The sequence below is a fragment of the Lutjanus erythropterus genome, chromosome 9 (assembly GCF_056507025.1).
Source record: "Lutjanus erythropterus isolate fLutEry1 chromosome 9, fLutEry1.hap2, whole genome shotgun sequence".
In the NCBI taxonomy this organism is placed as follows: Eukaryota; Metazoa; Chordata; class Actinopteri; order Lutjaniformes; family Lutjanidae; genus Lutjanus; species Lutjanus erythropterus.
Window position 1 is genome coordinate 7,778,820 of NC_139325.1, and position 16,556 is coordinate 7,795,375.

Consider the following 16,556-nt stretch of genomic DNA (forward strand, 5'->3'; position numbering starts at 1 on the left):
TTGATATATGTAATTCCTATCTCATATACTGTAAAAGTGCACTGAGCATTGATGTCAATAAGTCAAACCTTGTGTTCTTTTCAGGTCCTGTGACAAAATAAAGAAATTAAAAAAAAAAAAAAAAAAAAGATTAAACACTGAGTCAGTTCCTTGAGACCAACATGTATGACATTTGTGTGGGGAGCTTCTATGATTGGTGGATTTCATGAGAAGCTAAAATGATCGCTCAAATTTGCAGAAAAGTAGCAGTGATTGGACAAAAATTGCAAGGCCATGGAGATTTCATGGTGATTGGTTGAATTTGCATGAGCTATCAACATTGCAATTTCCTGGCAGGACTGATTATACATCAACAGTACAATACTTGTAATTGTTTTTGAGAAGAGTACTTTGTACTTTTACTTAAGTATTTTTCTAATACCACTACTTTGACTTGCAATTCAATAATATTATAGTGATGTAACAGTACTGGTACTAGAGTGCAGATTTTCAGTACTCCATCACCATGTATTACACACATAGACAGGTATTATTGTGCATGTGTCAAACAAATGGATAAGTGTTATTATGCATGCATTATAAACATGAACAGTATTATTGTGCATATAACACCTATATTATGTATGGACAGGTGTAATTATGCATACATTATAAACATTGACAGGTGTTATGTATTATAAACATGGATAGGTGTGATTATGCATGTATTATACACATGAACAGTTATTATTGTGCATGTATTGTGTGCATGGATGGATGTTATTATGTATGTAATATACACATGGACAGGTGTTATTATGCATGTATTATACACATGGGCAGGTGTTATTACGCACGTATTATACACATGGACAGGTGCTCTTATGCATATATTATGCACATGGATAGGTGTTATTATGCATGCATTATACACATATTCAGATCTTATTATGCATGTATTACAAGCATGTGCAGGTCTTATTATGCATGTATTATAAGCGTGCTCAGAGCCTCACTGTAGACTGGGCATCTCATTCAGATCCTCACCTCCAGGAGGATGGAGGGACGGAAGGAGGCGCTGATGCTTCCAGGGGGCGGGGATACTGAGGGAGAAAATGTGGACATGGAGAAGTGGCTGCGTCAAGTTCCACAGAAAACGCTAGAATAAATACGGAAGTTACCTTCAAAATAAAATCATCCTAGTAGGCATCAATGAATATCAACATCTATGTGATATGTATTTGTTTATGATGTTAAGTTCTTCCCAGCTGCTGACTGGTGTTTGAGGCTTTGGGCAGCCTTGTGTCGTGTGCATTACAGTATGTTTACAGCAATAATAAACAGTTTGTCATTGAAAGAAAAGCAAACTAAACTTGACCATGCAACTGAGCAAAATCCACCCAGTTCTGGGGGCCATAAAACAGGCTGGTAATGAGAACTTGAGATAAGCTCTTATATAATTTAAATTTTTAAGGCAAGAATCAACTTTCATCATCAGTGCAAAAAAGGGTAAACGCATAATAACTAATGTAAAGTCAGTTTCTAGAACATAGAACTTCACAGATCAACAGAAATGCAATTTGATTTAATTGATTTAATAGTATACTGCAATATGAAAGACATTACTTACACTTTTCATTAAGTATTTATGAAAATTTTAATTTTATTTTATTTGTAATATAAAAGATTGGGTCACTGTATGTTCATTAGAAATATCCTATAGTCTACAGTATATCCATGATTCACTCCAAAATATGTTTAGATGAATCCTCACAGCTTCACAAAGAAGGTTGGAAAGGCTTGTTTGCGAATAAAGGATTTATTTTGAAAGTGAGCGGAAGTGGTGTGTTTACTGCACTCGACTTGACGGTGAAGCTGTTCCGTGTCTTCTGCGGAAAACACCCAAGACCAAAGAAGAGATGAGCGGGGGTTTGTGTACCCGTCGAGGAGACTTTCCATGAGCCATTTTTCAGTGTTTCATCAGCCTGAGGTTGAAACGTGTTGGCTGTTGCGTTCTGACTGTCTGTCAGGCGGCCTGAGGACACCCACATCTGCCTGAAGGGACTAACATTACCAGCACCCAGAGGAGAAATCCGCTCCATGCACGGTAAGCATCAGGATGCTTCAGTGTCGATAATGGACATGATTCTCACAGCATCTGGAAGAATGGGGAGAAAACAGCAGCTACCAGCAGGGAGGCGAAGGGACATGAGACAGCAGACAGTGGAAGTGGACAGTGAGTGAAAATCACATCCACACAAGTGTCAGTCAGTATAAACAGAGTTCGGCTAAAGAAGCCGTTTAAACAGGTATGTTGGACGATATTGGTCCTGTGTGTTGTCCTCAGCTTTGACACTGTGCTTGTTGAGACAGTGTAAATGTCTTTGGACAAAATGAGCGCAGTGTTTTCATTGTGTTTTCAAAGCCTGTGAATTTGACCAAGCGCAACATGTAGCTAGGTAGGCCTACAGCACAGAGCCTGGCCCCTGTGTGAACAGACCCTCACGCCAAAATCTGACTATTTAACGTTGCCTTCCTTTATCGGCCAAAGAACAAACCCTGGAAAATATAACTCACGGATTTTTCAAGGCTTGGGGGCCGTGTTTCAATTCGGCATATATATGACAAACCAACTTAAAATGTTGAGCTAGAATTAATTTCATTCAACCAGCTGCCAGCCACCTGAGTGCAGGCATATTTTGATCAACGAAGGTGATGATGCAAGGTTCAAATTTGATTGAAAAATAAACAGTGTTTGGTGGTGTTTAGGGCTGCAGCTAACATTGTTTTGATTATTGATTAACTTGGTGATTATTGTCAGAACTGATTAATCATTTAGTCTCTACAATGTGAAAAATACCCAGAACCCAAAGTAATGTCTTCAAATGGCCACTTTAGTCCAACCAACAGTCCAAAAACCCAAAAACTCACCATTTACGGTCATAAATGACCAAGAAAAGAAAATCCTCACATCAAATAAGCTAGAATCAGTAAATGTTTTACATTTCTGCTTGCATAATGACTGAAACAATTAAAAAATTATCAAACTAGTTGGCAACAAATTTTCTTTCGATCGACTATTTGATTAATCGATTAGCCATTGCAGTTTGATTTTTGTTCCACATGAAATGTCTTCAGTCATATTCTGCCAGGAATTGAAAACATGTAATGAACACCAGTTTTTGACACGGATGTTGGTGAGAGGAGATCAGCCAGGTGCAGGAGGTAGGGACTGGATCATCAGGTTTTTTATGAATCCAAAACAAATGCTCTGTGTGTTGAGAGATGGTGAATTTCCTCCTCATGTGTCCCTCTTTACTTAGGCCATGTGAAGTGGGACTATGGAAGGCCAAAATGCAAAAAGCTGTCCAACCCTGAGGACTGATGGAGACAGAAGAAGGCATACAAACATGAACTCAGTTGGTCCAACATTAATGAATCCACCCATTCTGACATGGTGCACAGCAGTGGAGTACACAGGTGGAGAGGAGCTGGTGGAACAGTGAAAGAGGAAATGAGAGGTGCACATTGTTTGGATCACGTTGCTAAAGAGGAGTAGGCGTGCTCGATCTGTGCATATGACACAGGACTCACTGAGTCAAACGACAGCATTGGATGGACTGACTGTGGACGCAGCTATGTAAGCAGACGCCTCTCCCATGTCGAGGTCCTGACAATCAACACTGCTGTGATTCATGCCACATATGTGGGCTCTCAGGGCAAAAAGGAGGTCCCTCAGCAGATGATGTACACTTGAGAGTTGTGTCAGCGTTTGGTCTACTCCTGGAGGACGACAAACAGCTGTTGTTTTTTTTTTTGACAGAAAGGAGAAGATCTTGAGTGTTGGCCATGCCTCGAAACCGAGCCTTTTCAGAGCCAGAGTACTCTGCGGAATATTCAGCGGACTGCTCTGTGACGCTGCCCTCTGACCCCGGTCAGGCGGTGGGGCGAACACACGAGGTGACGGTCCGGAGCTCAGGATGCTGCCTCTGCCTGCCGCGGTTCATGCGCCTCACCTTTGCGCCCGAGTCTCTGGAGAACCTGTACCAGACCTACTTCAGACGGCAGAGACACGAGACCCTGCTGGTGCTGGTTGTGTTCGCCGCCCTCTTCGACAGCTACATCATCGTCATGTGTGCGGTGGTCTACACCACTGACAAGCTGGCCTCTGTTTTAGTGGCCTCAGTGGGACTGGCAGCAGATATTATCCTTTACCTGCTGTGCCGCTTCGGGCTGCTGCCGGACCGCATCTCCAGACGGGTGGTGCCATACGCCCTGTGGGTGCTCATAGCGGCGCAGATATTCTGCTACCTGGGGCTGAACTACGCTCGCTTCCACCAGGCCAGCGACACTGTGGGCTGGCAGGCTTTCTTCAGCTTCTCCTTTTTCCTGACTCTGCCTCTGAGGCTGACGCCCATCGTGCTCATCACTACCGTGTCCTGTGGGGTGCACACCCTGGTGCTGGGTGTCACCATCGCCCAGCAGCAGCAGGAAGACATCCAGGGGGCAGCACTGGGCAGACAGGTAAGCATGGGAGAAAAGGACAGGAGGTGGGGTGAGGGACAGGGAGATGGTTATCTTGAAATGATCTGTGAGCAGCTTCATGTTGCTAACTTGGGCTAACAAATTGATATATGACAATGTCCACACTTAAACATTGTGATGGACGATGAAATTGTTGCTGGGTTTAAAAGGGTCTTTGTCTCCGTGCCACATGTCGCTAACTTAGTTGTGTTTAGAAATAAAGAAAGTAATAATTATAATAAGCAGGACACGGAGACAGTGTAATGAACAGTGGCAACAGCTTCTTATCATTTTCTCTCCAACGTGTCAAAAACAAAACTTAGTCTGTAACCCCACAGCCCTGCAGTTTGATTGGCTGGGAGTTTGAAAATGTTTGGCTGTGGAGACGGCTGTGGTTCACTTCTGGCCTCTGCATCTGTGATCTAGGGTTGGTCCGATCGCATTGTTTGACAGTCATCAACCATTGAGTTCTCTCTCATCATAACATTATGATGTAGAGGCCTGCTGTATTTGAGGTGGTGTGTCCCCACAGAGTTGCCATAGAGTTGTTGCCTAAGTCAGGGGTCTGCAACCTATAGGATCAAAAGAGACACTTTTGGACAAAAAAAGAAAAAACATAATCTGTCTGGAGCCACAACTATTAAATTGTCTCTTGAAGACTTTTTTAGTTAGCTTGTGGAGAGTCAAGAAGACGAGCCAACGGCAAAATTTAGAGGAAAAGGGGAAAAGGCACCGAGCCATAGATGTATGTGCCATATGCCATAGAGTGTCAAGGCAATGCACTGCAGTAGATTTTTGACTGTTGAAATAAACTATAAAAAGATTTGTCAACCTAGTTTTAGTTGAGATAATATACCTTTTCTTTAGATAAACTTGAGTCTTTGAGTTTTAGAAACTCATTCACTTTCACTTGAATGAATTTAGGCTATCACTTTTTAAACATTTGTTTGTTTTTTCTAAAACTCTCAACAAACATCTCAGCAAAAGATTTTTCAAAACTGTGAATTTTGAGTTTGGCTCAAAACTCTATTGCACTACGTTTCCTTGAAATTTTGAGTTATCTCAACTCTTTCAGACCTACAACAATGATAAATGAAAATTAAAATGTTAAAAAAATATATATAATTGCTATTCATTTCCATATAATTTTTCACCAAAATGACCAGGAGCCACCAGAGAAGGGCTGAAGAGCAGAAAAAGAGCAGAAAACACTGAGTCCTTGCATGCCATTATACAATATCTGTGGAGGAGTCACCGTGGTCAAGGCTTATGGTTGTTCAGGGGCGTCAGTCTGCCTCATCACTGGGCAACTTTTATCCTTAAGAGGCTCTTCAGCAAAAGGTCAGACAGACGGACGGACTGAACTTCTGACTGTCAGAGTATCAAAATTACTAATCACTAAAATGTTTACATGCACACAAGTAATCAGATTACGTTTATAAATCAGGGTAACATTTTTAAGATGATCAGAAAACATGTTTGCATTCTGTACTTTTTTATTATAAAACCCCTGTTTTACTTTTATCTCCTTTACTTTGTCATGAAAATTACGTTAAAGGGATAGTTCACCCAAAAATGAAAATTCATTCATTATCTGCTCACCCCTATGCTGACTGAGGGTTGGTTTTATTGTTAGTCCATAAAACACTGCTGGAGATTCACATGAAAACAGTGTTGCAGAATCTCACAAACAATGGAAGTGAATGGTGACCAGTTTTCAAATGTAAAAACATGCAATAACATTTTTTTAGTCAACGTTGGGGCTTTAGGAGACTTGGATTACACCAGACAAGCAGTATGGAGGCATTTTATGTTTTTGTTCTGTTGTTTTTTTACATTTGAAAACTGGTCACCATTCACTTCCATTGTTTGGGAGATTCTGCAATGCTGTTTTCATGTGAAACTCCAGCAGTGTTTTTTTAGACTAAAAAACTAAACCTGACCTTCAATCGATATCAGGGAGAGTAGATAATGACTGAATTTTCATTTCGGGGGGAACTATCCCTTTAACCCGATAAAGGAAAGTTTTTCTTGTTTCAGAAGTCAGATTGCTGCTGTTAAATTGAAAGACCAGTGTTAAGGATGTAGTATCATCATCATCCAGCAGTGAGCCTGCAGATTGCAAGCACCTCATCTCACCCTCCCCTTCCAAGTGTGTAGGAGAATCTACAGTAGCCACCAAACTCACAAAAAACACGAAAGGCCCTTTCTAGAAACAGCGTTTGGTTTGTCTGGTCTCGGCTACTCCTGGTAGAGGAGCCGCTCCCTCTGTTGTTATAAAAACTCATTCTGAGGTAACAAATCACAAGGATTCTTATTTCCACGTGATAATACACCACTGAAAACATACTTAGGAATATTATATCCAATTTCTGCCATTTTCTGCCAATAAATTCCCCTAAATCTGACACACTGATGCTTTAAAACTTTCAGTAGTGCCCTGTTACGTGTTTGTTGTGCATGTGTTCATTAAATATTAATCCCTAACTGCTGCATCTTTTTGTTTTCAAGCTGCTGGCCAACATTGTGATCTATGTGTGTGCCATCACCGTGGGCGTTATGTCATACTACATGGCGGACAGGAAACATCGGAAGGCCTTTCTGGAGGCGCGGCAGTCACTGGAGGTCAAACTCAACCTGGAGGAGCAGAGCCAGCAGCAGGTCTGACACTACAACACTCTGTGTGTGTATAGGGGATCATTTTCATCTCTGGGGTAAAATACTTGTGCCCAGTGTCACAACAGAAGATACATGTCAGTATCAACTCAGTGTGTCCACTCAGTGTGTCCACTACAGCACAAATTCTGGTACACATGGCACACATGCCACTGCTTGGTTCAAAAACCAAGCAGTGGAGTAACTGTGCCAACAGTTTTGATTTGATTTAGCATATATTAAAAAAATATAAAACAATATAAATAGTAACAAGAATCTGCAAGGGAAACTAAAAGCCTACAAGGCTTATCATGGCTCTCCTCCAATTATAAATCAAAGCAAATCAAACTGAAATTACAATTACTGATTACGATTTTGAGCCTAAATATTTCAATTCAGAATCTTAAGTCCCATTTAATGACACAGGTCTCACACATATAGGTAATATGAACAGAAAAGAAGAAAAAAATTAAACAAATTAAGAAGTAACAGAAGAAAATGATAGAAAAAACAACAAAAACAGATATATCCAGACAAAATAATCAATCAATAATGTTTTTCAGATGTTGTTTAATCACTGACATGGACTGACTTGGAAGCTGATTTACATCATTCCACAATATGGGTCCTAAATATTTTATAGAAAACTGTCTGAATGTGTTTTAACACGAGGAATGTGAAGATGACTATGACCATGACTGTCTGTTTTCTTATTGGAATGAAGATCTGAGTTAAAATGAAAATAATTCCAGAAAAATTTAGGCAAGCTCTTATGAACAGCTTTGTAAACAAACTCACATAATTGAAGTCTATTAGTGTCAAATATGGACAAAATATTCAGCTTACAAAACAGTGAGGCAGAGGGTGTCCTGGAATTAAAAAATGTTGCTGCTCTAATGAGCCATTTCTGAAGAAGAAAAAGTGGCTTGAAGGATGAAAATAATGCATTGGCCAAGAGAATATTACAATTATTAGGCTCTAGTAAAGTGTAAGAAAAGTCTTAGGGTTAATCATTTTACCCACTTCACAGATGATTCCAGTGGGTGTTTTTATTTTTTTTTTGCAATTTTTGCAATTTTTGCTTCCACACAAGCTTTTCATCCACGAGAACACCTTAAAATTGAGCACTAAAGGCTTGGGTGATAGGTGCACCATCATCAGACCAACATTTTCATTTGTTCAATACTTGGACAAATCTGGAAACCAGATGAATCTGCCAAGCTCATGTTTTTATTTGCGTGCCCCCCTTCCATGCAGACAGAATCCCACAAGCCTTGGACATGATAGTGCTGATCAGAACTGCTTATTTAATTTGGGGTGGGCTCTATATGATAACTGACAGAGGAGTATCACTGGTCCAGATTTGAAAAATCACATTTCACAGGTTTTGCAGGTCTGACTGGTATCACATTGCATCCAGTCAGTAGGTCCATCCAAGGCAACATATTTTAGTGCACTCTTTAGCTGTAATATGAGAAAGATTGCAATGACGCAGTGCAATTTTGTGAGAGGAGTGTGAAATTGTGAGAGGTGATGGAGGAGAGTGTTGAGGAGAATGAAATTGTGAGAGGTGATGGAGGCGAGTCAAGGTGTGAGAAGTGATGGAGGAGTGTGAAGGTGTGAGAAGTGATGGAGGAGTGTGAAGGTGTGAGAAGTGATGGAGGAGTGTGTAGAGGAGACTGAAGGTGTGCAAGTTGATGGAGGAGAGTGATGGTGTGAGAAGTGATGGAGGAGTGTGTAGGGGAGAGTGAAAGTGTGAGAGGTGATGGAGGAAAGTGAAGGTGTGAGAAGTGATGGAGGAGTGTGTAGAGGAGAGAGAAGGTGTTGCATGATGATGGAGAGGAAAGAGACAGCGAGAGCGCTTGATAAAACCATGAGTGGAAGAAACTCCCGGAATACTAATGGAGAAGCATGGGCTGCTGGGATACAAGGGCCCGCCAACCAATCAAGGAGCATCCGGTCGCTGCTGGGTACCATGGCAACCGGCCTCCTGAGATGGTGTCAGCTGTAATCACAGAGCCAACCCGCTCAGCCGTTTGTTGCTGCTCTACCTCTCTGTCAGCTTTTGATAAGAATATTGAAAGCTGCCATACTGACCCCCCCAACCCCCCCAGCCCTCCTCCTCCCTCCATGCACACTGTGTGTACACGTGTGAAGGCCTGTTTTAAATATGTATTTACAGGTTGAGTGTGTGTGTGTAATGGAGGCTGTGTGTTGTGGCTCTGGGTCACTGCGTGCAGGATCTCTGCAGCCTCACTGACTGACAGTTTGAGGCCATGTAAACAAAGACAGCTGTGTACACCATGTGGACCTTCAGCATGTTGGAGGAAAGCTTGATTCACTGCCTCTATACTCTGTTCCTCATACAACTCTTGTGTAATCATTGTTTTCGCATTTTTGGCTAACCAGCTTTTTTTCTCCAAAACAAAAAAGAGAATGGAAAGGTGTTCCATCAAGACTGATAAATACTAAGTCTGCACTTAAGGGAAAAAGCTGGGTTTGAAAAAACCTCAACTTCCACTCAAGGCTTAAGCTGTTTCATTAAGACAGTTTAGCCTGGAGTAGTCAACGCTACCTCAAACCAGGCTAAAACAAACTTCGTTGTGAGCCTGCACAGAGAACAGAAGTAACCCAGAACAGCTGATTGTTGAAAAGAGTAAAAGTTGTCACAAAAAGAAGAAAAAATTAGTAATTTTCTTCTCAGCAGTGGAACAAACCCTGCAGGTTAAACTATATGAGCATAAAGTGGTAATCGTGAAAAAAAGGCCAATACTGCTGCAATTAACAAAATGAAGGAGATGATGAGCAAAAAAAAAAAACCTGCAGACAAAGTAAATGCCAGGATAATGTGCACAGTACACACCACATGTCAGTCAGTCTTTCTGAGTTTTATTTAGGGCTGAACAATTAATGTCCTGCAATTTTCAAATCGCAGGATGCACAATATTTGTTAAGGGCAAAATGTGTGTCAAAATAGCATTTTAAATTAAATACTGTGGTCCTGCAGAGGTGTCCTTCCCAACACATCATTCTCTAGACTTCAGAGAACATCTTTGTTTCGTACAGATCCATGAAAAAAATAACACAGAATAATTGTGTTATTGTTATCATAAATCATGTAGCCCTAGTTTTATTTCAGTAGCATCAATGCTATACTGCATTTAAAAGTGGTAATTAAAATACTTTTTGAGGTGAAGTGCTACATTTAGCTGTTTCTGCTCGTCAAGCCAGTGCCATAAGAAAATAAAAAATGAAATAAGATGTTAGGAGCCCCAAAAACTGCAGACAGCACAAATATGATACTTTTAAATGACTATCCTGTACAATAGAATGAAATATGAAATAAAAAAAATAGTTAATCTAAAGTTAGGTGCTGCATCTAGCTGTTCCTACTCATCAGGTAGTGAACAATAAATAAAATAGAAAATAAATATGTGTTGCCCTCTGCTGACATGCAGTATCTCCTCTAAGTGGTAGCTGTGTTTCCCTTTGGGAATTTTGAGTTTGAGTTTTGAACCATCGAGGCTGCTGTAGCTGGTCAGCATGGTGTGTTGACACCAAAGTAAAAGAGCTCACATGTTGTTTAGTGTGAAGCATGTTAAATAAAATGGATCTGTTTTTTATGTTAATATTACAGTGATTGTGATGCAAATCTCTGTTTGCAGGTCAATGGGAATTCCCATAATGTGTTAGTATCGAGCTAACATAATAAGTGCTCATTAATTAAATGTATTAAAAAGCGATTGAGGGATCCAAAAATCGACTTGAAAAAAGAATCATGATTTTTTTTCTCACCCTTTTTAAGCAGCTTCATTTATAGTCATGTGCATTGTGCACCGGGTTGAAGCTCTGTTTGTAATGAACTGCACATTACAGGGAAGATCTTTTGTACCAGTAAGGTTCCTGCCACTTTTTATCAAGTCTTTGTGTTGCTGACAACAGGATAAGCAGAGTAGCCCAGAAGCTCTCTGTATAGCTGTGATCCTGAGGTGTCCCCATGCCATTGGAGCTATGTAATCATTCTGGCATGTCCTGGGTCTGCCCCATGGTCTCCTCCTAGTTTGATGTACCAGCCATACCTCCACAGGGAGGCATCCTGCAAACTTCCTCATCAAAAGTCTCTTTGCAGTGCAGAGTAGAACAAACAGTAAAGTATCTGCACTGGAATGAGGTGATGTTGGATTGGTGCATCTTTCAGTGTTTCTACTCTGATCTCAGTCTTTCAGTCCCTACACAATGCTCATTAGCACAGGTGAGGGTTGGAACAAAGGGCAATCAGGGGAAATATCTTCAGAAATGCACAGTAGTCTCTCATAGCCATACTTTTGACTCTCAGCTTAAAAATACCATATGCACTTTTATGTTGTGTGCTCCAGAATATATTAACTATGTTCTCTCACCTCTGAATGTGGTGCTCAGTGTTCTTGAATGTGTCCAAGAGCCATTTACTTTGTCTGTAAAAGCTCTTTGAATGAAGTTCAAAAGAAGCAGCTGCAGAATGTTGCACTGGTATGATATATCCTTAACAACTTAAAGGGATAGTTCACCCAAAAATGAAAATTCAGCCATTATCTACTCACCCTCATGCTGATTGAGAGTCAGGTTTATTTTGTTAGTCCACAAAACATTTTCACAGTGTTGCAGATTCTCCCAAACAATGGAAGTGAATGGTGACCAGTTTTCAAATGTAAAAAACAAGTGGAAAAAAAAACATAAAATGCAAGTCTCCTAAAAACTCCAACATATCATTTGCCAGATCAGATCTTGTTTATGATCAGCAGCTGTGTCTGATGTCCTCTATTTGTCTGTCTCTGTCCCCCACAGGAGCGTCTGCTGCTATCCATCCTTCCAAAGCACATAGCCGATGAGATGCTTCAGGACATGAAGAAGGAGCCCAGTCAGAAAGAGATGCAGCAGTTCAACACCATGTACATGTACAGGCATGAAAACGTCAGGTAACTCACTCTGTGTGTCTGTGTGTCTGTCTGTCTGTCTGTCTGTCTGTTCAACCACCATAACGGCTTCATTTGCAGCCATGTGTTCATAGGTAACATGAATCTTTTGATTGTGTAAGCAGGGAGATGCTTCTCAAAGTGGCCTCTAGGAATGCACAATATTGGATTCCTGCCTATATCTGATATACTGATATTTACCAACTCATTTTGGCTGATTGCCCATGCAGATTTGCACATATTTTATTTCCAGAAAATTACAGAGAACATCAAGATCAAGTCTTTGCCCAGTGATATACACATATATAAATACAATGCTTTTCAGAATGAATGCATTTGCTGGGAAAAATAAGAAAACTACTGCTGTTTTTTTTTTCTTTGAAGTTCGTCGGAATGAACAGGATGCCGGCTCTCAAGATTGGTAATAAAACTGGCAATGTTGAAGGAATGTGATTGGCTGCTCCACACATGAGCGCTGCTAAGCAATCGTTGCAAATAGCAACTTTGTTTCAGACACTTAAGAAAACCGCCATACTGCAGACATACTCGTGTCACGTGTGCATAATTTCAGCATCATCTTATCTGCCTGTCATATCTGCGGAAATGTTCATTTCAGGCGAATTTTATAAAATTAGATTTTAGATTAGATTTTAAATCCTTTATTGGCCAATATGGATGAACATGTACATGGAGGATGTATGTTGTTCGTACTAATGTTGTTTGTGTCTCTCTTTGTTGTGCAGTATTCTGTTTGCGGACATCGTGGGCTTCACCCAGCTGTCGTCATCCTGCAGTGCACAGGAGCTGGTCAAGCTGCTCAACGAGCTCTTTGCTCGCTTCGATAAACTGGCTGCAGTGAGTTTCATGACGTTGATGTGTTCCAGTTACATACATGTATGAATTTTCATGCTGATCAGGGTTGCAATAATTGATCAAATGTTCTGATTATCTGGGACAATTTTAAATTATCATGCAGAGACAGTCAGTTAAATCAGTTCTTGTATATTTAAAACAAGGGCTGACTTGTTCTCTCCTCATACCTAAAGTCAGAGTGTCTGATGACACAGACTATTAGGGCTGGGTTAAAAAAAATCAGCGAAACAATTCAAATCGATGGTCCAGTATTGATTCATAAAATCTCCAGTTTTCCAAATTTCAAAATAAAAGTCTCTGAATAAAAATGTCTAAAAACAAAACAATTCACAACATATTTTGCTTTGGTCAAATTAATGATCACGCCATGCAAGATCCTCATATTTATCACTATCAGAACAACGAACAAGATAGTAAACAAAGAAAACCTTGCCAGAGGAGATCCCAACATGATCGGCATAATTAGCAACAGAAAATGCATGATGTCTCAACTAATAATTAATAAGGTAAACTTGCAAAATGGTTTCAACACAAAATGTGAATTGATTGGTGGATTCATGCTTTTTAAATAACAGAAGGTGTAAGATATTTTCAAGTGAAAAGGCTCAAGTCCAAGTCAGCACAAGTCATTGGTGTTAAAGTCCCATTTGAGTTGCAAGTCTTTTTTTTATGTTCTAGTGTGTTTGCTTTGTCCATAATGTACAGATACAAAGTACAAAGTAATGTTGGAGTTTGTGGAGTAAATGTTAAGTATGGTGGGGTAGGTGTGAATGGTATTGTGAACACTTTAGCTTTCTACATTGAGTTTGCAGACAAGTTTGAAGAGAAGAAAACATATGTTTTCTGAATGCAATCAGTGAATCAGAGGGAAGGAGAGATGAATGGATAAAGGAAGAGGACAAAAGAGAGAAAGAAAAAAAAACCTGCCCTGAACCTGATTTTTTTCATGTCAGTGACATCCTGCACAGATGCACAGGTGTCCTGTTGCTGATGTAATGTCAATATAACTGTGAACAGATCATTTTTATGTGTATTTTTGCCAAGAACCACACACACGTCACATGGAAAAAATAGGCGAGTCTCCGATTCTCTAGATGAAGCGTGGCAGGTGTGGCTGCTCAAGCGAGCTGTGTGGACACTCTGACCTGTTAATATGGGTACCAAAATGAAAACCAGCAGGTAACACACACGCAGTGCTCAAGTATGTAGTGCAAACAAGCCATAAGATCTCATTCAAACAAACTGCCCTGTCACTGATGTGAATGAAGTCAGCAGCACAATGAGAAAACCAACACAGGGGACCATTACAGAGTCGTCCAACAAAAAAACGTACCTCAAATTTCAGCCATTATGCAATGTAACATCATTCAGCAAGGAGTTGTGTTGGCCAGTCATCATGCTGATGTTAATGCTAATTTCTGCCTGAATGCTTAAGATCCCTTGCTCTTGAATTAAAATGAGCTCTGTATGACGCTCATGCAGGAGGTGATCACTGATGACTAACAGCAGTAACTTAACTAATCAGCATTGGATTATCACTACAAATGAACGGAGCAGAACAGAAAACCTGTTGTTTTCATGTTTGGCCAATCGCATTCCAATAGACTTCATCTGTGCATCCTCAACAACATTACCATTTTTTTTAAAAGGTCACCATTCCTTCATTCTTGCTCTTGCTTGTTCTTGTGTTCGTCTCTGACTGAACTTTATCTGCCCTGTCAGAAATATCACCAGCTGAGGATCAAGATCCTAGGAGACTGCTACTACTGTATCTGTGGGCTGCCGGACTACAGGGAGGACCACGCTGCCTGCTCCATCATGATGGGCCTGGCCATGGTGGAGGCTATCTCGTGAGTTCAGGGACGAGGGGCTCAGGACAGATAACTGTGGACGGTGTTGTCCTGTTAAAGCTTAGTCAGTGTCAGCTGCAGCTGATTTGATGCAGTGAGTCAGTCACTTGGTCCACAGGGTGGAATTGATCCTCTGATGGACTGTTACCGACCTTCTGTGGACTACAGCTGTGAAATCAAGTGAAGTGAACACTGGTTGACAATGAGAGGTCATTAAGCTCAAATCAATTGTGATGCAGCATGTTGGTCAGACTCCAGACAAGTGTGCATGAATGGCTTTACAGATAATGCATTTGTGGTGTGGTAGTCGACAAAAACACAAGCTAGCTGTGCTTCTTGCTGATTTTTATCTAACATTTTTTGCTCTGTAAATCAACCATAGGTATGTGCGAGAGAAAACCCAGACAGATGTTGACATGCGGGTTGGAGTGCACAGTGGTACAGTCCTGGGAGGAGTGCTGGGTCAGAAACGCTGGCAGTACGACGTCTGGTCCACAGACGTCACTGTGGCCAACAAAATGGAGGCTGGAGGGATTCCAGGGTGAGAACAGATCAACTCCATGTAGTACCTGCTCAAGTTTTTAAAATCAAGTTAACCCACTGTTTGTACAATGTATATGTCTGTCTTTCTATGTTGTCATTTTGTTTAAATGATAAAAAAACATGCAGTATAGGACAAGATATACATTAAAGCACAGAGCAACATTTTATTTTGAGAGGTAGAATTGAACTTATATTTAACCAGGCATGTCAGTAAGAACAAATTCTCATTTCCAGTGGCGGCCTGGCAAGAGGGTAGGGACTAAAAGGGTTTCAAAACGTAAAAGACAGCAACACACAAAGAATAAGCACTACACAAAAGACATACAGGATAAAACATGGCCATGACCAGGTAGATGACACATATGCAAACTTGTTGGAGCTAGAGCTTAAGATCAATACCCGAACTGACAGGACCTGTTTGGGCTGTCTTCTTCTTCTTCTTCTTCTTCTTCTTCTTCTTCTTCTTCTTCTTCTTCTTCTTCTTCTTCTCCTTCTTCTCCTTCTTCCTCTTCTTCTTCTTCTTCTTCTCCTTCTTCTTCTTCTTCTTCTTCTTCTTCTTCTTCTTCTTCTTCTTATCATTATCATCATTATCATCAGCAGTAGTAATAGTAATCTTTTTCCTACTGTTTGGTACATAGAGTTAAGCTTGTTAAGAAAAATGTCAGGCTGTAATTGGGTTCGGCCTGAAATATGTTAATGAGAGACGGGTTCAGATGGGGTTCAGACAGAATTTCGTTGGGCTTTTTGGGCTCATCTTTTCCGGCCTGATGGGGAGCTTGGATAGCTCGGTTGGTAGTGTGTGCCCCATGTACAGAGGCTGTGAGTCCTCTGCAGTGGCTGTGGGTTCGTCTCCCGCCCATGGCCCTTTGCTGCGTGTCATTACCCCACTCTCTCTCCCCATTTCCTGTCACATCTTCAGCTGTCCTGTCATTGAAGGCATAACATGCCCCCCCCCCCCAAAAAAAAAAAAACCTTTGCAGCCCAATTAAAGTTGTGCAAAGTGCAAATGTTTTTTTTTGTTCACTAATGTCTTATTAGTGTTGATAATGTGTCTGTTCAGAACCTGCTGGTTTATGTTGGCTGACATGTTGGTGCTGCTTTATGGTTTGATCTGTCAGTGAGACGGCTGTTAATGCCACCAATCTTTCATACGCTTTCTGCCCCTCCCACTACTACTACA

General features: G+C 40.8%; 1 protein-coding gene across 1 annotated transcript in view; it reads left to right on the top strand.

Moving 5' to 3' along the window:
• Window positions 1-3,067: 3,067 nt before the first annotated feature.
• adcy3a (adenylate cyclase 3a) overlaps window positions 3,068-16,556 on the top strand; it is a 30,381-nt gene continuing 16,892 nt past the window's right edge. Inside the window, exons 1-6 of the mRNA XM_084725606.1 lie at window positions 3,068-4,503; window positions 7,015-7,164; window positions 11,983-12,113; window positions 12,854-12,965; window positions 14,706-14,833; window positions 15,216-15,374. Coding sequence (XP_084581732.1) covers window positions 3,829-4,503; window positions 7,015-7,164; window positions 11,983-12,113; window positions 12,854-12,965; window positions 14,706-14,833; window positions 15,216-15,374 — 1,355 coding nt within the window. The 5' untranslated portion in view covers window positions 3,068-3,828. The remainder of the gene's footprint in view (window positions 4,504-7,014; window positions 7,165-11,982; window positions 12,114-12,853; window positions 12,966-14,705; window positions 14,834-15,215; window positions 15,375-16,556) is intronic.